The 26,800-nt window shown below is 35.9% G+C and overlaps 1 protein-coding gene across 5 annotated transcripts in view; it reads right to left on the reverse strand.

Annotated features, from left to right (window-relative positions):
• KRAS (KRAS proto-oncogene, GTPase) overlaps window positions 1-26,800 on the reverse strand; it is a 45,048-nt gene that overhangs the window by 10,607 nt on the left and 7,641 nt on the right. For all 5 annotated transcript variants that reach the window (XM_054443149.2, XM_063672528.1, XM_054443148.2 and 2 more), the window contains exons 3-4: window positions 11,372-11,550; window positions 9,765-9,924 (exon numbers count right to left, since the gene is read on the reverse strand). In XM_054443149.2, the coding sequence (XP_054299124.1) occupies window positions 9,765-9,924; window positions 11,372-11,550 (339 nt within the window). The remainder of the gene's footprint in view (window positions 1-9,764; window positions 9,925-11,371; window positions 11,551-26,800) is intronic.

A 26,800-nucleotide genomic window follows, 5' to 3' on the forward strand; every position in this document is an offset into this window, starting at 1 on the left:
ACACAGGTATTAGCATCTGTTTGTCAATCAATGCAACCATTTTAGTTTACTAGTCTTGGAATTAAAGCCTAAACTGAAGTTAGCTTTAAATTACTTCTTTGACTTAGGAAAAAAGTGATTTATATACTATTGATTCCCACACCCTCCCCCGGGGGAGAATGAGAAGAAAAATGGTAAAATATGGACGTGAAACCTTTGTTAAAAAACAACAAAAACATAAAAGAATCTCAAAGGTGAGTCAAGAAACTGGAATCTTGAGTTTTATTTTAAATTTTAACACCTTTCAGTCTATTTCCAGGGTCTACAAGTGAAGCTGAGACTGGGTCTTCTGTACATGTTTAACTACATTATTAAAATCTTAAATGAGAGCTGCTTACCATAATATAAAAACATCATGAATTAAAGGACACACACAAAATAGGAGCATTTTGTATCCTTACTACAAGTTCTTTTTTTATTTTTTTGTTTTAGAGACAGGGTCTCACTGGGTTGCCCAGGATGGAGTGCAATGGCACCATCATGACTGCAGCCTCGACCTCCCAGGCTAGGTGATCCCCCTGCCTCAGCCTCTCAAATAGCTGGGACTACAGGCAAGCACCACCATACCTGACTGATTTTTGTATTTTTTGTAGAGACAGGGTTTTGCCATGTTGCCCAGGCTGGTCTCAAACTCCTGAGCTCAAGTGATCCGCCCACCTTGGCCTCCAAAGGGCTGGGATTACAGCCATGAGCCACAAAACCTGGCCTTACTACAAGTCTTAAAAATAATTTTTAGAACAGTGTTCAATCATACTGGCTTTGTACCTTCTATTCTAATTTAAATACTCTTAATAGGGTTTTTCTTGCTTAAACATAAGAAAGCTAGGACAACAGGTACAATCATATATTGGCCATACGGAGATAAAGTTTTTAATATTTTCCAATCTAGAAAATTAGGCAGTCATCAAACAGGACAAAGTGCTTTAGTTAACTGTGCTGCTAGTTTGTTCAGAAAAGCATACCATCAAAGTAGGGGCACAGAGAAATACACAGAAATATTAATCTATATATAGTGCAAATTAAAAGATATAATATTATGTTCATTCTTCTAAAAGAAAGGTAAATATTTTTTAAAGCTAGTATATTTTACTCCACATTTAATTTTAAAGGAATTCTATTCTTTTATCTTAAAATTAAGAATGAATTACCTAATTTGGGGATTGGCATATATATTTTAGCTTTCTGAGATTGGTAACATCAATGTTTCTACTGAACCAAATGTAACAAAGTGGCCCTAGCACCTAAAAAGTTAATATGTCACCAGTACCATTTGTAGTTTTAAATTCAATCACACACAGAGAATTGGCAACTAAGTATTAGTTGAAGTAAACCAATGGCTAGGGCTTAATTTTTGCAGGCAGAAGTCATCTGTACATCTACTGCCTACAGTAGTTAAGAAACACACACCTCAATTCTTTAGGGCACACTAATTTTTAGAAATCTCAGAAGTATATTAAGAACTGCTTTAGTAGAGTAGAGAAATTTACCTCTGAAGTCAAACTTTAATTTAAAATTCATAATGTTAAGTTTCAGTTCAAAAGCAGGCATTTAAGTAACGTGATTATATATTAAAATGTGTATCTCAAGTCATTAACATATACCATCCAGTGATATATTTATATTTAATAACGAAAACCATTATATTCTAAGAACAATCTTATCTTATTTTTAATGGAATCAATTTAGTCAACTAGTTAGCTAAGCCAACTACAAATACAAATTTTCAACTACCTTTGTTGGCACTTTAAGTTAGATACCCACTTACACCTGTATATAAAAGATTTTAAGTGTCAGGTGTGGTGACTAATGCCTGTAGTACCAGCACTTTGAGAGGGCAAGAGATGCCAGGAGTTTGAGACCTCATCTCTACTAAAAATAAGATAAATTAGGCATGTTGGCATGAGCCTGAAGTCCCAGCTACTTAAAAGGCTGAGGCAGGAGGGTTTTGTGGTCCCAGGAGTTTGAGGTTTCAGTGAGCTATGACTGCACCACTGCACTTCAGTCTGGGCAACAGAGAAAGACCCCGTCTCTCAAAAAAATTTTTTAAATCATTTTAAAGTTTATATTTATCATTAATCCTCAAAAGGAAAGGGTTTATTATTTTTACCTTTGCCTTGAAAAAATTATGTATCCAAAATTTTCATTAATAAGCAACATAAATAATTTAAGGCACTAAAATAACTTTGTAGCATGAGCTCTGTAAGGTATTTTCACAAATGATTCAATTTGAAAATCAATGTAAGAAATTTAAAAATATGTGTATAAACACACACACAAACCAGGTAAAAGCTCATATTTTCATAAATTTTCTAAGAATGTAAACTCTATTCCTGTTTAAAAAAAAAAAAAGTTATAAGGTCAAGGTAGAAGTAGCAATACATACTATGAAGGAGAAAAACAGTATTGGGCCTCCACTAATTTAGCAGAAGCAAATTTTGATTTTAACTTATTTCTAAAATCAGTTTGAATGTGTCTACTTTTTCAGTGACAGCATCCCCACCACCAATAGTGAAATATATGATTTTTGTTTCCAGCAATGCAGAGAGAATTGGAAGCCAATAATTAAAAAGAAGAGATTATTATCCACCACCAAGAATTCAGTGTCAGGACCTCAGTGGCTCATATAATTAACAGCACAGGGTGACTTTTTCCATTTCTTATTTTTAGTAATAAGAAATTTAGGTTTTAGAGTACCAGTTATTTACCACAGTTTTTCAGACTTAGTTATTTCTTGATAATATGCTTTAAAGTCATACTGACATCAAGAGAACATGAGAACATTATCCTTGTGTACACTGTAAACCACTGGGCTCTTATTTTTAAAATGCCTACAGTATATACCTATGAAACAAAACACTGGTTTTTCACATTCCAAAATTTGTAGATAATTTTTAAAGATAAAATATAGCTGAAACAGATATTTAATACTCACTGGCTACTCATTAAGCTCTTAACTAGCACACAATGACTTTTTTGAGAATAGGACTTGTTGCCACATATACTCATTTTGTGGGGTTTTTTGTTGTTTTTTTTAACTTTTTCTTTTTTTTTTTTTTTTTTGAGATGGAGTCTCACTCTGCCGCCCAGGCTGGACTGCAGTGGTGCAATCTCGGCTCAATGCAACCTCCGCCTCCGGGTTCAAGCGATTCTCCTGCCTCAGCCTCCTGAGTAGCTGGGACTACAGGCACGCATCACCAAGCCCAGCTAATTTTTGTATTTTTAGCAGAGGGGGGTTTCACCATATTGCCCAGGCTGGTCTCAAACTCCTGACCTTGTGATCCGCCTGCCTCAGCCTCCCAAAGTGCTAGGATTATAGGCATGAGCCACCACGCCCAGCCTACTTTTGTTTTTATACACATATACTCATTTTCAAATGTCACTTATTAAACTTTAAGAACAATTGAAAATACGTGGAACAAAAGTATACAACTTTAAATATGTAAATTTTTTAAAATCAAGAGACTGACAACATTTTCAACTCAACTATTATCTGAAAACATACTTGTGAGGCTATGGAAACAAAGCACTCCATATAGAGAAAGAACTGTTAACCAAAGTATCATTCTAAATCTTGCTAGACTGTGCTTTTTACTAAGAGATTTTGTTTTAAGTAAGTTTTTGTTCCTGTTGAATCTGCAAATTCTTGCAAAACTCTGTCAAGGAAGCAACACATCAAATACCCTAACTATATACAGATGCAAGACTACCAGATTTTTGGGGGGGAAGGGCATGGAGGAACAAGATGTATTCTAAAACCCAACTGTACATCCCTCACTTTCTCAAGAAACCTTGCCACCCACAGCCTATCTCATGTACTATTGAAATGCAGAAAGACCACTACTTGGGAGACTACCATGGTGCACAGCAAGTGCACAGTAACTGTTCCGTCAATTTTTAACTCATAAAAAGCTAAAGTTCAAAATACTGATCTCATGTACACAAACTCAACTACTATTAAACAGAGACATAGCACATAAGGAGGTTGTTTTGCAAAGCATTCTTTAACGGGGTTCTTCTAACAATTAATTTAAATAGCTAGAAATTAACAACAAAACCAGGAAATTAATCACTCAACATTTTTAGGTTCGTAAAACTAATTTTCACATTATATTTAAATTGAGACCCCCCAGAGAGCAGAAAAGTCGAATGAGGAGTAACAGATACCTCGAAAACTCTGCTTCTGTCATTCACCTTACTGAACCCTCCCACTTTTGATTTTAGCAGACTGGAAAACACACAATTCTCATGGTGTCAATGTTTCAATTTTGACAGCTTTTGCCAACGTGGCCATGCACTGTCCAAAGGGAACAGGAAAATCTGTCAACAACCCAGATAAATGTGAACTAGGTAACAGTCCTTATACACTAGGAACATAGGGACCCACACAATGTACTAGCAGAAAATAATTCTATTTGCCTTTCAGACATGGACTGAACTGAGTGTAAAGAATATATAATGCATTATATTCTAGCCAAGTAATTAGCTTTTTAAAATTATAAGTTATTAAGTTGGTAAAAATATATATTCTGCAATTCTTATCTTAAAAAATACAGCTGGGCAAAGTGGCTCACGCCTGTAATCCCAGCACTTTGGGAGGCCGAGACGGGCGGATCACGAGGTCAAGAGATTGAGACTATATTGGCCAACATGATGAAACCCCGTCTCTACTAAAAATACAAAAATTAGCTGGGCGTGGTGGTGTGCGCCCATAGTCCCAGCTACTCAGGAGGCTGAGGCAGGAGAATTGCTTGAATCCGGGAAGCGGAGGTTGCAGTGAGCTGGGATCGCGCCACTGCACTCCAGCCTGGCAACAGTGAGACTCTGTCTCAAAAAAAAAAAAAAAAAAAAAGTACTAGAGGTCAGGCACAGTGGCTCACGTCTGTAATCCCAGCACACTGGGAGGCTCAGATGGGAGGATCACTGCACAGTGGCTCACGTCTGTAATCCCAGCACACTGGGAGGCTCAGATGGGAGGATCACTTGAGGCCAGGAGTTCAAGACCAGCCTGGCCAACATGGCGAAACCCTGTCTCTACTAAAAATACAAAAATCAGTCAGGCATGGTGGTGCATGCCTGTAGTCCCAGCTGCTCGGGAGGCTGAGGCACAAGAATTGCTTGAACCCAGGAGGAGGAGGTTGCAGTGAGCCAAGATCCCACCACTGCACTCCAGCCTGGGTGACAGAGGGAGACTCTGCCTCAAAAAAAAAAAAGAGTACTAGGGTAAAATTTCTATTTCCTTTTCATGAACTATGTAAGTTTTACTTTAAGATTATTAAGGTTAGCCTGTAAAATGCAAAAGTTTAACCTAACTTCCAGTAGCTAATCGAACACTAAAGTTACTCAGAGAATTAAGAATCAGCATATTACAGCCAATAGGCTAAATGCAGCCACAGCCTTTTTTTTTTTTTTTGAGACAGAGTCTCACCCGGTCGTCCAGGCTGGTGTGCACTGGCATGATCTCGGTTCACTACAGCCTCCGCCTCTCAGGTTCAAGCAATTCTCCCACCTCAGCCTCTTGAGTAGCCGGGATTACAGGCACCCGCCACCACGCCTGGCTAATTTTTGTATTTTTAGTAGAGACAGGGTTTCAACCATGTTGGCCAGGCTGGTCTCGAACTCCTGACCTCAGGTAGTGTGCCCACCTCGGCCTCCCACCTCATTTCTGGGATTACAGGCATAAGCCACAGTGCACAGCCAGCCTATTTTTATACTACGCACAAGCTAACAACGATTTTTGCATTTTAAAGGGTTATAATTTTAAAAAAATGCAACAGATACCACTTGTGGCCCTCAAAACCTAAAACATTTACTATCTTGGCCCTTTACAGAAAATGTTTGCCAGCCTCTGATTTACATGGATGAGAACTTCTAAATGAATGTTTTGTTCCTTTAACCAGAAAATAATTCTTTTTGGGTGTTTACGTGTTTTAGGCTCATGATCAAGACCCCAAAAATCAGGGCATAAAACAACTTGCTGATAAAATACAACAAGGATATGCACACTAATTTTGTTTAAAAAACAAATAAGGGCCAGGCACGGTGGCTCACGCCTGTAATCCCAGCACTTTGGGAGGCCGAGGAGGGCGCATAATGAGGTCAGGAGATCGAGACCATCCTAGCTAACACGGTGAAACCCGTCTCTACTAAAAATACAAAAAATTAGCCAGGCATGGTGGCGGGCACCTGTAGTCCCAGCTACTTGGGAGGCTGAGGCAGAAGAATGGCGTGAACCCGGGAGGCGGAGCCTGCAGTGAGCCGAGATCCCACCACTGTACTCCAGCCCGGGCGACAAAGCAAGACTCCGTCTCAAAAAAAAAAAAAGAAAGAAAGAAAAATAAATAAGTAAATAAATAAGCTGAATAACAGATGAGTAACAAAATACTCTGTAGAAAGAAGGGCTTGACATTTTCACCAGTAACTGGAGATGTAAAATTTATTAAAATTCCCATATTTCATTTTATAATCTCTACAGTTACTCGGAATAGCTCTTTAAAGTCTTCTATAAGCATGCAAATATCAAATTAATTTCAACAGAGGAAGATTAATAGACTTTTGAAAGGCAAATTAATTTCTAGGCAAATCAACAAGTCCATTTAATAATAAAAGGAAATCAAAGAACAGAAATTAAATATCTAATTTATAGTTTAGCAACAGAAATTACATAACATCAGTGAAACAGGATATAAAAGAAAGGTTGAGTGCTCTGTTAAGAAGTACAAGTATTCTTTTATACTGTATCCCTCCATATTTTAATTAGATGATCCACATAAAAATATCTACAAAGCAAATTTAAATTTATCTACTTACATATTATATACCTTCAAAAAAACAAACGAAAAAACCCAAGGCCACAAAACTGTATAAAACCTAAAAATCTCTTATAAAAGGAAGCCAGATAGTTTTCTGATCAAATATGAATGCTGTGTTGTATTAAAGTATTAAGGTCAAATAGCAATAATCAATTAGTACTTCTGAGGTAGTAATCATACAACCACCAAAAAGGAGACACAGCTATTTTATGATATTATCAAATGAGAAGTGGACAGCAACAAAGTGGGACTAACAAGACTCTTTTTATGTCCTCTACTGCTTTTCTACTCAAAGTATGGTCCAAGTACCAAGAAAAATACCACCTAGGAGTTTGTTAGAAATGCAGACTCGGTCCCCACCTAAACCTTCTGAATTAGAATCTGGATTTTAATAAGCCCAGCTGATTTGTATGCATAAGAAAATATAAGAAGCACTTCTTTACTGCAACCCCTTAAAACATTATGCAAAGTCTCTTAAATTTTTTCTTTTCTTTGTGAAATGTAAGCTACAATGTTCAGTGGTATAAAAAGCATCTTTTAAAAGTTGTAAGTAAAGCAAATATAAAACAACAATGGTAGAATCTAGGTAGTATATTTGCAAATGTTTTAAATAAAACTCAATTTTGTATTTGAAAATGTTTCATAAGAAAAAGTTGGAAGAAAAGGTAATGAATATTAGAATCATGTTTTCTCAGTACCTTCTCTCCTAAGAAAAATCAAGGAGACTGGTTATAGAAGACCAGTAAAAAGAAAAACAAAAACCAAGCCTCTTCCTAGTCTTTGGAACCTGGAAATGGATTTATGTGAAATCTTAATTCCTCTAAAGTAAAGTGATATGATACACACCAAGTTTAACCTATAAATCAGGTTTTAGTAAAATCGCCAGATAAATCTGTATAATGGTCAAACTAGAGAAATTCAGTTTTTAATCCTCCCAAAATGACTTGAAGTAGAATTTACTGTTTCTTTACTATGTATCAAATTTGTATAACTAGGAAGAGGTACATATGCTCTCCTACTAGGGAAATATATATATTAGCTGGATAATGATTTACATTTACATTTTTGCACCTTTATGAAATTTGATAAACTTCTAGAATGCTGGTTTTTATATGTTTAACAATGTAAAAGTTGTTCAGCAATTTTTTTTAACTCCTAGCATTACAGAAGTGAATTTCTACAAAACTGGGTTTCTGGGCTCACAGGTAAATGTAACCAGAAAAAGCCCTAAACAAACTTATGGAATATAGATGGATCAATTTCTTAGTACAGTCATGTACCACATAATGACATTTTGGTCAACAAGAGACTGCATATGTGATAGTGGTCCCATAAGATTATAATGGAGTTTAAAAGTTTCTATTGCCTAGTGATGTTATAGCCATCCTAACATTGTAGCACAACACATTACTCATGTGTTTGTGGTGATGCTGTTGTAAACAAACCTACTGCACTGTCAGCTGTATAATGGTATAGCACCTATATTGTTATTTTATAGTGTACTCCTCCTATTTACTAAAAAAAAAAAAAAGTTAACTATAAACAGCCTTGGATAGGTCCTTCAGGAGGTATTCCAAAAGAAGGCAATGTTATTATAGGAGATGACAGCTCCATATGTGTTACTGCCCCTGAAGATCTTCCAGTGGGACAAAATGTGGAAGTGGAAGACAATGATATTGATGGTCCTGACCCTGTGTAGGCCTAGGTTAATGTGCATGCATGTCTTAGTTTTTAACAAAAAAGTTTAATAAGTAAAAACAAATAAAAAATTTTAAATATGGAAAAAAGCTTACAGAATAAGGATATAAGGAAAGAAAAATTTGTATAGCTGTATAATGTGTTTGTGTTTTAAGTTGTATTACAAAAGTCAAAATGTTAGGAAAAATTAAAAAGTTTATTAAAAAAGTTACAGTAAAGTAAGATTAGTTTATTATTGAACAGAAATTTAAAAAAATATATAAACTTAGGGTAGCCCAAGTGTACGTTTAGACATACAAAACTTACCATTGTGTCAACAATTGCCTATAGCCATTAGTACAGTTACATACTGTACAGGTTTGTATCCCTGGGGCAAGAGACTATACTATATATCCCAGGTGTATAGTAGGTTATACCACCAAGGTTTGTGTAAGTATACTCTATGATGTTTGCACAATGACAAAATCACCTAACAATGTATTTCTTAGAAAGTATCCCTGTCATTAAGAGACATATGACTACATATAACAATTAATTCCTTCCTATCTTTATGTATTCATTTCCTATATGTTAAACTCTTCATACAAACAGGTTAAATAATAGCAACTGAAATTATTTTATTTTACCTAAAGAAAAAGTCATTTTTAAAACAAAGATGATTTTTGAAACAAAATTCAGGTTCTCTCTGGCAATAATTTCTGTCAGAAAAATGCATTAAATGAATAACAGAATTTCTGTTGGCTTTCTGGGTATTTTCTTTCTTTAATGAGACCTTTCTCCAGAAATAAACATATCCTCAAAAAAATTCTGCCAAAGTAAAATTCTTCAAATACAACAACATTTAACCTAGAAACGACATAATGGTTTAAAAGTACTACTGAAATAGAAAACTCAAAAATTTGTTGCCTTGTTCTTTATTTTTTTATATATATATATATGTAACCATGGGAAAAAAAAATCCCCACATCTCTTGAATTCTAAATGTTAACATGTGCTCAGAATTGAAGAGAAATTTTCAATGTAGAAAGAAACCAAAGCCAAAAGCAGTACCATGGACACTGGATTAAGAAGCAATGCCCTCTCAAGAGACAAAAACATTTACTAAATATTGTTTTATTTCCTAGTATAGCATGATTGAGAGAAAAACTGATATATTAAATGACATAACAGTTATGATTTTGCAGAAAACAGATCTGTATTTATTTCAGTGTTACTTACCTGTCTTGTCTTTGCTGATGTTTCAATAAAAGGAATTCCATAACTTCTTGCTAAGTCCTGAGCCTGTTTTGTGTCTACTGTTCTAGAAGGCAAATCACATTTATTTCCTACTAGGACCATAGGTACATCTTCAGAGTCCTTAACTCTTTTAATTTGTTCTCTGGGAAAGAAAAAACAGTTATAGCAGAGGCATTAGTAACAAAAGTATCTTTCAAAACCTGTCCACAACTTTTGTCATAAAATTTGGCTGAAAGAAAACAATAATTCCTAGTTTCCACTACACCAAATTTTCCTTCCTTCTTCTACTAGTTTTTTTTTTCTTTACCTTTTTAAACAGAAACCTTGTATCTCTCTCAAAAGATCAAATACCTAGAAGTATAGTAAAACTATAACCTAATAGTTTAATATGCAGGTAGATCATAATAGTAAAACAGAAACTACTGAAAAATTCTAGACCCAAAGTGCTATATAACAGACTATAATTTTAGAAACATATGTTAAATGTGTAAAGATAAAAAATATTTTGCAAAAACCTGAATTAAAGCATTAACATAATTTTCATATTACTTTTTCAAAAAACAAAGTGGACAAGTAGAAAGATTTTGATTTCTAGGTAGGCAACACTGAAGTTACTACACCACTTATTCCATTAAAAGCCCTTCTACATGTTAATCATTTTCAATATAACAAGTGCATAAACTAAATTTGGGGTGAAATTACATTCCCTCACAATTTTAGGTGACTTTTAAAGATGCAGCACAAAAGAAGGAGCAGAGCAGACAACAGTCAGAATTGGCTCAAATTCCCAGTTCCGAACACTATTAGCTGGGTAAACCTGGATAACAGAGCTGAAATTTGGTAACTCCTCTATAAAAATACTACCACTACCACCCACCCAAATGTCTTTGCTCTATTACTAGACTATAAACATGCTGTAACAATGTTCTTCAACAAAACGTTAAACTTCTTATAACTAGGCTAACTCATTATTACACGACATAGCCAGTGAGTGATTTATTTGCTTAATATGTAGTTTTTGGAAAACTAAACCCTCAAAGAAACAGAAGATAAAATAGTACAATAATGATCATTTTAATAGTTTTATGCAGCTTTGTCAGATTTAAGAAAACTGTAATGCCCAAATTCTTCAATCTTTCAAAACTTTTATTTTTTTAAATATATAATGCCACTGTTTATCCAATCCAAGCAATTCTACGCTATACACAGGATTGCTTTTAAGACTATTAAAGTGATGCCATCTCAAATCATCTTTTCATATTCTTTTTTATGGTTTTCTTTTTTAATGATGTATCTAAAAAGTTTAAAGTCTTGCTTTTGTAGAATAGTCAAGAGTACAGAAGGCTGTGGAGTCAAACAGGCCTAGGTTTCAATCCCAGCACCACCACTACCGATGCAGTCTGGAGCAAGTTACTCCACTGCTCTAATCCCCCAAGAACTTCATTTATTAAACAGGGATATTACCTACCTCATAAAGATTATTTTAAAATTTTTATTAGATATTATATGCATGGCATTAGCAAAGACTCAAAAAATAAAAACTATTATTACTCCTTAATGTCAACTTAGTATATTCGATTTAAACCCACCTATAATGGTGAATATCTTCAAATGATTTAGTATTATTTATGGCAAATACACAAAGAAAGCCCTCCCCAGTCCTCATGTACTGGTCCCTCATTGCACTGTACTCCTCTTGACCTGCTGTGTCGAGAATATCCAAGAGACAGGTTTCTCCATCAATTACTACTTGCTTCCTGTAGGAATCCTGAGAAGGGAGAAACACAGTCTGGATTATTACAGTGCACCTTATACTTCAAAAAAGGTGTTATATACAACTCAACAACAAAAAATCCAATTTAAAAATGGGCAAAGGACTTGAAAAGACATTGCTCCTGCTCCAAAGATGACGGACAAATGGCCACTAAGCACATGAAAAGATGCTCAACATCATCAATAGCCAGGAAAATAAAATCAAAACCATGAGATGCTATCACATACCCATTAGGATTGGCTATTATTAAAAAACAAAACAAAAAAAACTCAAAAAATGGAAAATCAGTGTTAGCAAGGACACAGACACTGAAATCTTTGTGCATTGCTGGTGGGAATGTAAAATGGTGATGCCATTGTGGAAAACAGTGGTAGTTCCTCAACAAGTTAAACACAGAATCACCATATGATCAGCAATTCCATTCCTACGTATATAACCAAAAGAACTAAAAATAGGGACTCAAACAGATACCTGTACACCAATGTTCGCAGCAGCACTATTTATAATACCCAAAATGTAGAAATAACTTAAGTGTCTGTTAACAGATGAATGGATAAGCAAAATGTAGTATATACATACAGTGGAACATTATTCAGCCATAAAAAGGAATAAAATTTCATATAGGCTGAGCAGTAATGCAGGTTAATCCAAAAATCTGAAATCCAAAATGCTCCAAAACCTGTAACTTTTAGAGCCTGACATGATGCTAAAAGGAAATGCTCACTGGAGCATTTGATTTTGGATTTTTTTTTCTTTTCTTTTTTTTTTTTTTTTTTCCCTGGAGAGATAGGGTCTTATGTTGTTCAGGCTGGTTGAACTCCTGGGCTCAAGCAATCCTCCTGCCTTGGCCACCCAACGTGTTGGGATTACAAGCATGAGCCACTGGGCTCCATCTGATTTTGGATTTTTTGGACCACGGATGCTGAACCAGTGAAGTATCCACGAATATTCCAAAATCCAAAAAAAAAAATCTGAAATCCAAACCACTTCTGGTCACAAGCATTTTGGATAACGGATGCTTCAACCTGTATGTACATGCTACAACACAGATGAACCTTGAAAACATTATGCTAAATGAAATAAGCCAGACACAAAAGGACAAATACCACATAATTCCACTTATATGAGGAACCTAAGATAGGCAAATTCAAAAAGACGAAAAGTAGACTAGAGATCACCAGGGGCTGGGGGAGGGAGGATTACTGGGGACTATTTGACAGGTACAGAATTCTAGTTTGGGGTGATAAAAAAAAGTTCTCAAAACAGATAGTGCTAATGGTTAGACAACATGGTGATGGTTGTACAACATTATGAACACACTTAAGGTCACTGAATTGAACACTTAAAATTAACTACCATGGGCTAGGCGCGGTGGCTCACACTTGCAATCCCAACACTTTGGGAGGCCGAGGTGGGCGGATCATGAGGTCAGGAGATCAAGACCATCCTGGCCAACATGGTGAAACCCCATCTCTATTAAAATACAAAATATTAGCTGGCCGTGGTGGCGGGTGCCTGTAGTCCCAGCTACTCAGGAGGCTGAGGCAGGGGAATTGCTTGAACCCGGGAGGCGGAGGTTGCAGTGAGCCGAGATCGCTCCACTGCACTCCAGCCTGGCAACAGAGCAAGACTCCGTCTCAAAAAAACAAAAACAAAACAAACGAAGAAAAACTACCATGGCAAACTTTATGTTATGCATATTTTCCCACAAAAAAAAATTTTTTTAAGGTATTATATGGAGAGTCAACAATGCAAGTGTACATACTGGTAACAAAAAGTTATCGACAAAACAAAATAATTTCAAAACTGGGATAGCTCTACCAACTCTATTATTCAAGATGATTTAAATGACAAGAAAAATCAATCAACTTATAAATAATTGTCATGCATCTATTTTATTTATAGTCAAAGGCACACATAAGGAAATGGGCAATACTCAAGATTCTAATGCCCTCATCCACTTATGAAAACTGTGGAAAAATAATCTAACAGCCAGATGGATATCTCTAAAGAGCAATATTGTTTCATCTGCAAATCCTGAGGGGCCTCTTTTTTTCTTTTCTAAAGAGAGAGACAGAGAACTGCAACTATAAGATTGAGTAAAAGAAGGGAGTGGGTAACTTTAACAGAATCTTGAAATAAAACTCTGATTTTCTTCTGACTTTTGGGTAATACTTCTGCCCAAGATTTCACACATTCTGCCAAAACAGTCCTCAAAATATACAGTAAAGGGATGTTACAATGTGAAGCCATGAAATCATGAAATCAGAGGCAGGGCTAACAACAGGTATAAAGCATAAACATAAAGGCAATTATTTTCTTAATGTTCCACATGTGGGCTATAGTATTAATGTATCTTTTTTTGTTTGTTTGTTTGTTTTTGAGATGGGGTCTTGCTCTGTCGCCCAGGCTGGAGTGCTGTGGTGCAATCTCGGCTCACTACAACCTCTGCCTCCTGGGCTCGAGCGATTCTCCTGCCTCAGCCTCTTGAGTAGCTGGGATTCTAGGTGCACGCCACCACGCCCGGCTAATTTTTGTATTGTTTTTTAGTAGAGATGGGGTTTCACCATGTTAGTCAGGCTGGTCTCTAACTCCTGACCTCGTGATCCACACGCCTCAGCCTCCCAAAGTGCTGGGATTACAGGCATGAGCCACTGTGCCCAGCCTCTAAAGTATCTTTAGTTCATGAATTACTCTGTAGACCATTCTATCAGAGGGAGAAAAACAGAAAGAATGGTCATTACAAATGTTGTTACTAAAGTATTTCAAAATGTTTACAGTATAAGGAGAATATAAAGATGTAAGTGCAGCATGATCACAATAATATGTGTTTATGTATTTATATAAATGTATTATGTGTTTAAAAACTGGTAATATATACATCAAAATGTTATAAAGGTTATGTCTTTGATGGAGATAATTTAAAAGACATTTATCTTGGCCGGGTGTGATGGCTCATGCCTGTAATCCCAGCACTTTGGGAGGCCAAGGTGGGCAGATCACCTGAGGTCGGAGTTTGAGACCAGCCTGACCAACATGGAGAAACCCCATCTCTACTAAATATACAAAATTACATGGGCCTGGTGGTGCATGACTGTAATCCTAGCTACTCGGAAGGCTGAGGCAGGAGAATCACTTGAACCCGGGAGGTGGAGGTTGCAGTGAGCTGAGATTGTGCCATTGCACTCCAGCCTGGGCAACAAGAGTGAAACTCTGTCCAAAAAAAGACATTTATCTCTTGCTTATCTCTTTTCTTTGTACTAGATGCTATGTTAAATGTTTTTCTTTGGTTTTCAATTTTTTAAAGTGTGAAAACCTACCATATTAGACTATAATTTTGTGCTTATCTTTTAAAGCATATGGTATTTTCCAAACTGTCTATAATAAAAATTATCTCACCAGTCAGAAAAAAAGGATGGATATTTATTTTCTAAATATGAGGCTCTTTAGTAGAGACTTGAGCATTCAGCTGACATTTACTTATTAAGCCTATTCTCTTATTAAATACTTGAAAGAACTCCTATAGATCATAAATTAAAAACCATTCTAAAGAGTAATGAAAAAGCAGGAGGTGGGAGCAAAGTACAGAGTCTTAGAGTCAACCCATTACCCAGGCATGGCTACAGAGCATGTAAAGCTGACCAAAGACTCTTCCTAGCTATTGCTGTCACCTCACATTCTTTTTTTTTGAGATGGAGTCTTGCTCTGTTGCCTAGGCTGGAGGGCAATGACACGATCTCGACTCACTGCAACCTCCGCCTCCCAGGTTCAAGCGATTCTCCTACCTCAGCCTCCTGAGTAGCTGGGACTACAGGCACGTGCCACTGTGTCCAGCTAATTTTTGTATTTTTAGTACAGACTGGCCAGGCTGGTCTTGAACTCCTGACCTCAGGTGATCCGCCTCAGCCTCCCAAAGTGCTGGGATTACAGGCGTGAACCATCGCGCCCAGCCTGTCACCTCACATTCTTTACTTACCAATGTAGGCTGAGTATCTCTACTCTGAAAAACCAAAATCCAAAAATACTTCTGGGTCCTAAGCATTTCAGATAAAGAACAGTCAACCTGTAATGTGGGATATTAGTAGCTTATGTACATATTTCATAAGATGCTTCCATGGTGAATACACCAGTGGGACTGAGAAACTGGGAAAGCAGTCCCGTATTCACTGATAAATCTCATTCCTATTATCTTTTCCCTACCAGACCTTAAAAATATCGATAGCAAAGTTCTGAGACACATTCAGTTTCAAAGTAATCTACAACCTACTCATAAACAATACTGTTGATTAGAAAGAAAAGGTTTAGGTTAAAAATTCAGTATTTTTACAGTTAATTTTAACTAGGGTCCTCATTCTTAGAAGTGTAATTAGTCACTGAGCTATTTTCAGTGCAACTTGGTAAAAACTAAAGAAGAAAAAGTGTTAAATGAAATATGATCTAAAAAGAACGGATAAAGTGAAAACAAACACAACAAAAATTATATATTAATAAAGATTCTGTTCCAACTTCAGGTCAGGCCATAAGAAATAGTCATCCCCAGTATACACACGGCATTGGTTCCAAGACCCCCCCAGCCTCCAGTCCTACAGTTGGCCCAGGAACATCCAGGTATATGAAAAGTCAGCCCTCCATATCTGCATTTGGTTGGGAAAAAAACGTGTATTACAAGTGGACCCATGTCATTCAGACGCATGTTGTTCAAGGGTCAACTGTATTTGGAGGAAGAAAAAAAACTATGCATCAATGTAGACTCTTTCAAAAAAATTAGAGTCTAAATAAGGGTTCAGCAAGCTACTGCCCACAGGCCAAATCTTGCCTACTGTTTTTGTACTGCCCATTAGCTAGGAATAGTTAAATAGCTGTTTAAAAAAACAAAAACGAAAACCCAAGACTTTGTGACAAAGACCAACATGGCCCTTTAAGGAAAAGTTTGCCAACTCCCGCTGTAAGTTAATAACTCTTCACATTATTTGAAGTATTCTCAACAAATATTATTTATTCTCTTTATATATTTTTTTAAATTTACCACTCTGAGAAAGTACTGGTTATGAACACAGAGATTCTATAACGAAACTAGTTAATAATGGAGCAAAGACAAAGATGAAGGTGTTACGTTTTTAATTAGTATTTCCAGCCTTTCAAAAAAGTAAACTTTTAAATTAGGTACGTAAGTTACCAAGGTTACTAATTTGTAGCCTTAGGAAACTACAATAAAATAAAGTAACTTAAACTAACTCACAATAAAATATTAAATGAAGGAAAGTTATTCCCCATAGTCCCCTCGCTCCCAGCTAAAATATTATTTTTTCCATCTACATAATAAAAAATTTTTCTAAATGAAATGTACTATACTGGCAAGACTGAATTGTAGACATAATTCAAACATTTCTGGTGATATAATAAGCAGAATATTTTTGGAAAGCAATTACAGTATTTATCTAAAGTCATTCAAATGTTCATAGCCTTTGACACAGTAATGCTACTATGGGAAATTATGCTACGAAAATATGTGTTTTTTTTTAAATGACAGTTATAAAGAGATTCTTAACATGGCATCCTAAAATGTCTTACAAAGTAAATTTACCTAAGCATTTAAAACTGACCCACAATCTTGCACCATTTACCCTTTTCAAAATATATCCTGCATCCAACCACCTACCACCACCACCACCATCACCCTAGTCCATGATAACTATTTTGTCTCAGGCAATCTGCAGCAATTGCTTCCTAGCAGGTATCCCTGCTGTTAATCTTACAATATATTCTCCACACAGCAGCAAGTGATAGTTTATAAATGTAGGTTAGGGCTAGGCACCATGGCTTACACCTATAATCCCAACACTTTGGGAGGCCGAGACAGGTGGATCACCTGAGGTCAGGAGTTCAAGACCAGCCTGGCCAACATGGTAAAATCCCATCAAAAATACAAAAACAATTAGGCGTGGTGGTGCATACCTTTAGTCCCAGCTCCTTGGGGGGTTCAGGTGGGAGGACTGCTTGAGCCAGGAAGAAAATGAATGAATGAATGAATGAATGAATGAATGAATGAACGAGTGAATGAAGGTAGGTTAGACCATGTCATTCACTTGCTCAAAGTCCTCCAATAGCACTCTTCAGTCTTAAAAATAAAAATGCAAAGCATTCTTCCTTCCCTGGTACCTCCTATGTTTCCTTCACAGCATGTATTATAATTTGTAATTATGTATTTACTTGTGAAATTGTTTAAGTCTATGTCCTCTATTAGGCTTTAAACTCCGTGTTGGTAGGGCTCACGCCTGTTTTACTCACCACTACACACCCTCTACCTAACAGTCTTGAACACTATAGGTAATCAGTACTGCCTCATAAATAAGTGAATGAATCCATTTGATGTAAATATATGCAGATACTAAAAAATGAATGGAAATTTTTATTAGAATTAAGCAGTTAACATAAATACAATTTAACAGATTTTTCAATTATATAATACAAATCCTTCTCAAATATTCTGAAGATACTACATATTTGAAATGAATGTTCACAACAAATGCCCCACTTTCAATGTAACAGTTTGCAAAGGTAGATTTTTTAATCTTTCAACAATTTGTTTTAAAATCTATGTTTCAATGTTCTCTTAGGAAAACAAGCACAGGTTTAAGATACTATAAATTTTATCAAGACGATGAAGCTGTTAATTTTTAAATTGCAATATATATTAAGAATAATTTAATAAATTTTACCTTCAATTAAATTGTATATAATATGTAAAGTTTTATGTAAAAATACAACCAAAACAATACACACAGAGATTTTAATACATTTATGGGAGGGAAGAAAACAAGACTAAGGAAAAGAATGCAGGAGTCTTCAACAGTATTAACTTTTCTATCTTGGAAAAAAAAAGAGCTAAACCAAATGTTGCTATATGTTAAGATACGAAAGAGCTGGTTGGTACCCACGAGGTTCATTATACTACTATTCTAGAAAGCACTAAGAGTGCACCCATTTTATCATTACTTAAAATGGATTTCATACTTTTAAATTTTTGTTGGTTTGATAAGCTACAAATTTTTATTGTTTTCATACCAATTTCTTTGAGGAGTAATAATGTTATATAGGTTTTTTTTCTTATCTTCATATTTATCGCCAACGTGTGTCCTTTGCCCATGTGGAATTTTAATCTTCTTTTACACTGACTTGCGTAATTTTTTTAATGAAGTGTTTCGTGGTTTATTAAATGCCCTTATTTTGAGAAATTTAAAAGCTAACTCATTCAAGATAAGATAACCTCATTAACCAGAACATCAAGTTTGTCATTTTTCCATTATAATAACTAAATTATTCAGTGTGTTCATCTTTTAACATACTCGAGTATGGGTTTTCCAACTCAGGCAGTGACCCTGACACAGAAAGACATATTCCATGTATCAAAACAAAACAATATATACATTCCAAGTATAGATTTTGTTTACTATATTGTAGTAAACAAAAAACCTAGAGAAACTCATAACTTTTACTAAAGGTAATCATACTAGTATTAATAGTGATTACAGCAGTCAACACTTACTGAGCCCTTACTTATATGCCAGATACTGTCATAAGCATATTACAAACATCATCTCATTTAATCTCCACCTTCATGCTGCCAATTCCATGAGATGCTCTTCTCAATATAACTAGAACTGCTGAAAATGTCAATAATGTATTACTTGGGGATTTCCTCTTGAAATTGTACGTTTTTTTAATGTATTAAGTATTGTAAGGACTTTTTACATACTGCTTAATAACACCTGTAGGGAAAGATGAGAAACTTTTACTCAATTAATGCTCAAGTACTTTACGTTACTCTTCCGAAAGGTTATTTAAATTCATTGTAGAATGATGTGTTCCACACTTTTAGTTTATAAGCCATCAAAGACTGTTGTAGACTGTCAGAATTATAATAGGGAAGAAACAGGGAATTTAGGGTATGTAAACAGAGGTTGATGAGTTCATTCCCATCTACCCACATCACTCTCCCTTGTATCATAGAAACACTTATTGAAAATCTAGGTGTCACATTCCGTGTCACACATTATATAGTTTCTGACCTCAAGCAACTAAGGTGAGAGAAAGAGACATGAACGTAAATAATTAAAATAAAATGAATGTAACACCATATGCAAGATGAAGTACAATGGTGGCACACAGGAGAGATCAACTTTGTACAAATTAAGAAAGACAGGGGAGGGGAAGGACATTCCAAGCAGGAAGGAGCGAAGAGAATGTAAAAAACATAGAACAGCATGCTGAGGACACAGAACCAAGGAGCTCCATATAACTTTAGCTTAGAACAGCGGTCCCCAACTTTTCCGGCACCAGGGACCGGTTTCGTGGAAGACAATTTTTCCACGGACCGAGTTGGGGGTGATTTCAGGATGAAACTGTTTCACCTCAGACCATCAGGCATTAGTTAGATTCTCCTAAGGAGTATGCAACCTAGATCTTTGCATGGGCAGTTCTCATAGGTTCACGCTCCTATGAGAATCTAATGCCACCGATCTGACAGGAGCTAAGGCAAGTAATGCTCACCTCCTTCCGGCTGTGCAGCCCAGTTCCTCATAGGCCACAGGTGGGTACCAGTCCGCAGCCCGGGGTTTGGGGATCCCAAAGACTTAGAGGATCTCTAAGGCTTAGAGGCCTTAGAATAAGCACCAAGAAGTGAAACTGGACAATCAAGCAGAGGCCAGCTTATGGAGGGTCATGTGTATCATATTAAGGAGTTTTAAACTTCATCCTATACGAAATCACTAAAAGGTTTTTAAAATAGGAAGGGAGATCAGATTCATTACTAGCATTATCATGGCAAATTACAGAAAGGGACAAAATGTTTTCCCAGACACTGACTCATCATACCCACTCAGATGCACCAGTAGCAGCCAAAGGCACCTCCGCAGGGATTAAGCCTCAGCGACAAGGGGCCCCTCATCTGAGCTTCCAGTTCTGATAACCCCCAAATCTTCCCAGTATTCCCTGAATCTTAGGAGTAGTGGCCATTCTTGATGTTACTATGTTACTTCAGTGTTTTTTTGCCTTTCAGTCTTCCAACACCTAATTCGTTCTCCGTGCTGAAATATCTAGTGTGGTTTCTGCTTTCTGAACTAGACTTTTGACTTCTATAAATGTTAAAAATGGGTAGAAATAAGAGAGAGAGAAGAAGGGGGGAGGGAGGGAGAGAGGGGAGCGGAGACTGGGAGATGAGCTAGGAATTATTACAAGAAATGACAAAACTTGAACTAAGGCAGCAACAGCAGTATGCATCAAGGAGATTAAATAGATTTGAGAAATACTTAGGTAAAATTGTTGGTAGGAATGTAAATAGTACAATCACTATCGAAAACCACTTGGCAGTTCCTCAAAAAGTCAAAGACAGAGCTACCATATAACCCAGCAATTCCACCTTAGATACACACCTGAGAGAAGTGAAAACATATGGTCACACAAAAACCTGTACATAAATGTTTATAGTGGCATTATTCAAAATAGCCAAAAAGAGGAAATCAATCAAATGCCCATCAAATGAACAGATAAACAAAGTAAGGTATATCCATATAACAGAGTATTATTCAGCCAGAAAAAGGAATGAAGGAATGAACAACAAGCAAAAACATAGATGAACTCTGAAAACATCATCCTGTGTGGAGGAAGCCAGACACAAAAGGCCACGTCTGTACGATTCTCTTTATATGAAATAATCAGAGTAGACAAATCCACAGAGACGGAAAAATTAGCAGTTTTTAGAGGCTGGTGGGAGAAGGGATTGGGGAGTGGCTGCTAATGGATGTGGGACTTCTTTTGGGGTGATAATAACATTCTGGAATTAGTAGTAATGACTGCACAACCCTTGTGAATATACTAAAAACCATGTACACTTGAAAAGGGTAAATTGTATGCTATGTGAATACATTTCAATTTTTTAAAATAACAGAGTTTACTGACAGGGGATGAGTACAAAGGGGAGGGCGAAGGAAAAGATAAGTGATATTGGGCCTGTTGAATTCCCTGTACTCATGGGTTGTCCTGGTGGATATCACCTGCAGGCATCTTGATATACATACATGTCTGGTGCTCAGGACAGAAGTCCAGGCTAGAGACAGACTTGGGAGTCTTCGATCTATGGACAGCCAAAGAACTTCACTTATTTGTGCTGTGGGCTGGGACAAACTACTTTATCTCACATCTTTAAGCTACTGTTCCTTCAGCTGTGAAGGTAGGTAAAAAACTGCATACAGGATTTTATACATAGATTAGTATTAAAGACCACGAAAATCTCTTTATAAAATGAAAAGCGCTACAAAAAGTTAACTGCATTATTTTATATACTACACGCAGGCCAAAAAGTAGGGGCAGGCCACTGGCTACTGGGAACTGTTCAGAAACAGTATCTTCTCCTTACAAAATCATTGGGCATCTACAGTTGAAATAATTTTGCAAAACTGGTCACCGTATTTCAAAATAAATATAATGGAGCTGGACAAATCACAGGGAAGGATAGCTAAAACTGAAGGCTATGAAGGATTTCTGTTTTGATTAGGGAGTGAAGATGTTTAAAGAGCTTATTTTCATGGCAGAATTTTCAATTAAAAACTAAGACATTCACTACAAGTAAGGATAAAGAAAACAAAGACTTCTTTACTAAATGCTGGACACTTGAAATTATAAGAATGGTGAACATCAGCTCAGTACTAGAGAGAATTAAGTGTGTACTACTCCCAAGAGAAAAAACTAGTTCAAAAATCTGAATGAACTCAAGGAAAATTTATATGACAAATTTCGAAAATAACGATATAATGAGCATACATGTGTAACCTGTTCAAGTCACATGGCATTTGCCCACAAGTGATCACTTGAAGTCTAGGTAAGAATGAGAGGCTGGAATGACCGTGGATTCAATCTTAATGCCAATATAATGTTCATATTTTATATTATATACCTCTCAGATATTATTTATTTAGCCTTAATAGCAATTTCCTTAATCCAAGACTACATGTGAATTATAAAATTTATTGAGGCTTGAAAAAGAAGCATGAAATAACCTAATGGTATCTGAAACTTTAGTGCTCTTTTCTCTCTCCAAAATGAGTATTTACTTGTCCCCCAGCCCCAACGGTATAAGCTTATTTTAAAAAACTAAAACACCACAAAGAATGAGGGAGTAATTTTGTTTTTAGATGAAATCATACTCAACACAAGGTGCTGTGACCCAGCTTCACTTACATAATGGACATTTTTGAACATCAGTATATCTAAATCTACCTAATATTTCCAACAACTATGTAATCTGTATGTATGGAGATACCATAATTTATTCACCCATTCTCTATTGGTAGACATGAAGATTTCCATTTTTTTTAAATCATAAACAACACTACAATAAACATTCTTATATATACATCTTAAACATTTATCCAGTTAAATCCTTGGATAAATTTCAAGAAGTTGAATTACCTGGTCAAAGGACATGTAGTTTACATTTTGAAACATATTTCCAGACTGACCTCTATAAAGTCTGAGGGTCTATACTCCCAGTACAGTGCAAGGCGCACACTTCCCCATATGCTTCCTAGTAGTTATCATTTTAACCTTAGCCAACATGAAAGTACAGAAATGTTATTTATTGTTTGAACTTGCATCATATTCATGAAGTAAGTGTTTTTTTATATGTTCATGTTATTTATTTTATTTCTTTTTTGGTAGACAAGCTATTTATATCTTTAGTACCCCCCATCCCTTTTTTCTATTTGTGTGTTTGCTTTTCTCTAATTCATATATAAGATAGCTTCCTGTTACTTGAACCAAATGGTTTTTCTAGGTTTTCATTTGTCTTCTACCTTTGTTAAAGAAAACTTAATTTTTATGCAGCCAGATAGCTCAATTTTTTCCCAAATGTTTGCCTTAATGGTTTAAGAATACTCTGATAATGAGAAAGGAGTCTCACTTTTCTCAAGGGAGAAAAATATTTACCCAAATTCCACAAATAAGGAAACCTAAAGTTAAATCACTCAATCTATGTTACTTAGATAATACTGCAAGATCCATAATTTAAGAATGACATTATCATTTTTATTTCACAAGTATATAGTTTAGCATTAAAATTTACACGAGAAACAGGGTAGAACCGGGGTTCTCACTGCGGGAGAAAGGTGAAAAATAGTTAACTCTTGATTTCTTAATAACATGCATTTCTGAGCTCTGTGCCTTGAAAAGGGTCTAGAAGCAGTGACACTGCTGAGGTGGGCAGATCACGAGGTCAGGAGTTCAAGACTAGCCTGGCCAACATGGTGAAACCCTGTCTCTCCCAAAAATACAAAATGTAGTTGGGTGTGGTGGCGCATGCCTGTAATCCCAGCTACCCAGGAGGCTGAGGCAGGAGAATGGCTGGAACCCGGGAGGTGGAGGCTGCAGTGAGCCAAGATCCCCCCACTGCACTCCAGCCTGGGCAACAGAGTGAGACTCCATCTCAAAAACAAAAAAAATTAATAGAAATAGTGAACATAAAATATTTGAAAGGATTAAGGAGGGACACAGTAACTACCTTGGATACTTTTTTCAATGTTTTATTTTGAAAAAATTTCAAACCTATAGAAAAGTAGTAAAAAATAGTACAGCAAATAGCCTCAGCCTTCCAAAGTGCTAAGATTACAGGCATGAGCCACCACACCTGGCTTATTTCTACTAATTTCTATATTAAGATCCCAATAATTTAACTGTTCCATAACCTACACATTATGAAATAATAATGGTTAAGAGACGCAAGAAATGTAATGCTCTTAAGTATAAAGCCTCTAAATTAAGTCATATATAATTAGCATGATTGCCTAGAAACACTGCTCTTCAAAATAAAGTTGGCCATCCATATCCATGGGTACTGCATCTACAGATTCAACCAATTATGGATAGAAGATATTAGAAAAAAATCCATGAAGTTCCCAAAAGTAAAACTTGAATTTGCCATGTACTGAGTACTACGCTGAACCCACGTGAATGAACTGATGTGCAGGCATTGTAATAGGTATTATAAGAAATCTAGAGATACCTAAAACTAATAAGCTCCATGAAGGCAGGAATCTGGTCTGTTTTGCGCCTCAGTGTATCTCTAGCCCACAGGAAGACTGCATGGTACAAAGTGGGCAGTGAAGAACATTTCTAGGATTAAGGAATTAGTTGTATTGTTAAAACCAGAATCTTAGGAGATTCCAAACCATAAAATCATTTTTTCCTTTCACTTACTTCCATTACCAACTTCCATTTGCACGTTTTTAAAGCTTTGGATTTATAAAAACCCAAGGTAGAAAAAAACCATGACCAGTAAAGTTTTATATTCAGGTCTTAATAAATACTTACTAAATAAATACTTATTCTTAATTTGACCTAAATACAGTACCTGAGTTTTGTGTTAGTTTATTCTAAAAATCAGGTGCTCACAACTATTCTACAGTCCTATAAAACTCTACAAAATGTGAACTTTTACAATTTGCCACTTCTGAATAGGACCCTCATATCACCCCCTGTAACACCACCAAGCCTTGGACTCCACTAAGCAGCTCCTGAGTGCATGCAAAGAAGCTCAGAGAGCCACACTGCTGCCTTTTAGTCCCTTCAACAAAGTAAGCTCAGTAAGTGTCAACAACTGAACCACCCTATTTTCTTATATACTGCCTCGTTTCCTTTCTTAGTTCACTATACTCACCTAATTAGTTAGGCCTAACTAATACAGACAGTAATCTTTATATTAATATTGGCAGACAATAAAAATGATACTTTAAGTTTTTTGCAATCAATCATATAAAATAAGACTTTTAAATAAAATGAATATATTTATAAATTGATGACACCCATAGTTTAAACAGGGAAACTACACAAACTTAGGATTTCATTGTTACTTGTTATAAAGCAAATAATTTGACCAGTAGAGGGCACTCCCAAAAGTGGGGAGAGCTTCACAGCCTTGAAGAGAAATGATTTATAAAATTGCTGTGTGCCTCTGATTTTAAAAACAGAACGTTTTAATAGAAGACTGGAGTAAGCTAACATATTATTAATGTACAAAAGGTAAAGTTTAAATCTTTGTTATACTTGAAAATCTAACATAAACCTTATGTCAGGGACATGAATTTGACAATTTAAAGGATGTTTAAAGCTACAGGTTAACATATCAGGGTTTGGACCTTAACACTATTGAGGTTTGGGGTCAGATAACCCTGTTGTGGGGGCTTTCCCAAGCACTGCAGGAAGTTTAATATTAGGTTGGTGCAAAGGTAACTGCAGCTTTGCCATTTAAAGTAATAGCATCTACTCAATAGATGCCAGTAGCAGTCCTCTCTCCCCAAGTTGTGGCAACCAAAAACATCTCCAGATGTTGCCAAATGTCCCCTGGAGGGCAGTCACCCAACCATCCCTCATTGATTACTACAGATATATGTATAAACTCAGAAGAATAACAGCTTACAAATTATATAAGGCTTTTCTTATACCACTCTTCAGTATCAGTTTAATTTTACAGATTTTCTCTCTATAATCTACATACTTCATTCGTAGGTAAAAGGATTCTACAATGAACATGGAAAAATAAAAGAAACTGAAAACTGATAAACCTTGGTAAATAAATACTCTACAGCTCAGAACACTAAAGATGAAACAAACCAATCCAATGATTAATCTGGTCTTCCTTACTGAATAGGAAACTGTTCCATCAAAGAAGGGCATAATACTTGAACTGAATTATAAGTGCCACAATAAAAGCATGCAGATGTCAAACAATTAGAGCCTAGGAAAAAATACTTCCTGCTATGTTTATTCTTACTAGCATATTATATACAATAGATACTTAATATATATTTGGTAAGTGACCAACTAATCATTCTGATCTCTGTAACTACCTACATTTTTTTAAAACGAGACTTTTCCTCTTCCACCAAATTTTACCTTAGAAAACAAACTTCAAGGTTTTGATAATAAGTGATCTCTGAACTATAAAGGTATATATTTCTAGCCAAGTATTGTGTTTGGGGGCTATTTTGAGTTTTCAATAATCTTGCCCTAATAACAAGGTATTTCATTATCTCTTTAGTGGGCTTCATAAAAGATAACAATATATACTTCACAATACAAGTAAAGGTGATTATGTGCACAGCCTCGAATACAAACATACTCCATCTATGTGTCATACCTGAATGATTTTACATCATATCTCTGCCACTAAGTTGCCATTAGATATTAGGCTAAG

Source organism: Pongo pygmaeus, chromosome 10 (genome assembly GCF_028885625.2).
Source record: "Pongo pygmaeus isolate AG05252 chromosome 10, NHGRI_mPonPyg2-v2.0_pri, whole genome shotgun sequence".
In the NCBI taxonomy this organism is placed as follows: Eukaryota; Metazoa; Chordata; class Mammalia; order Primates; family Hominidae; genus Pongo; species Pongo pygmaeus.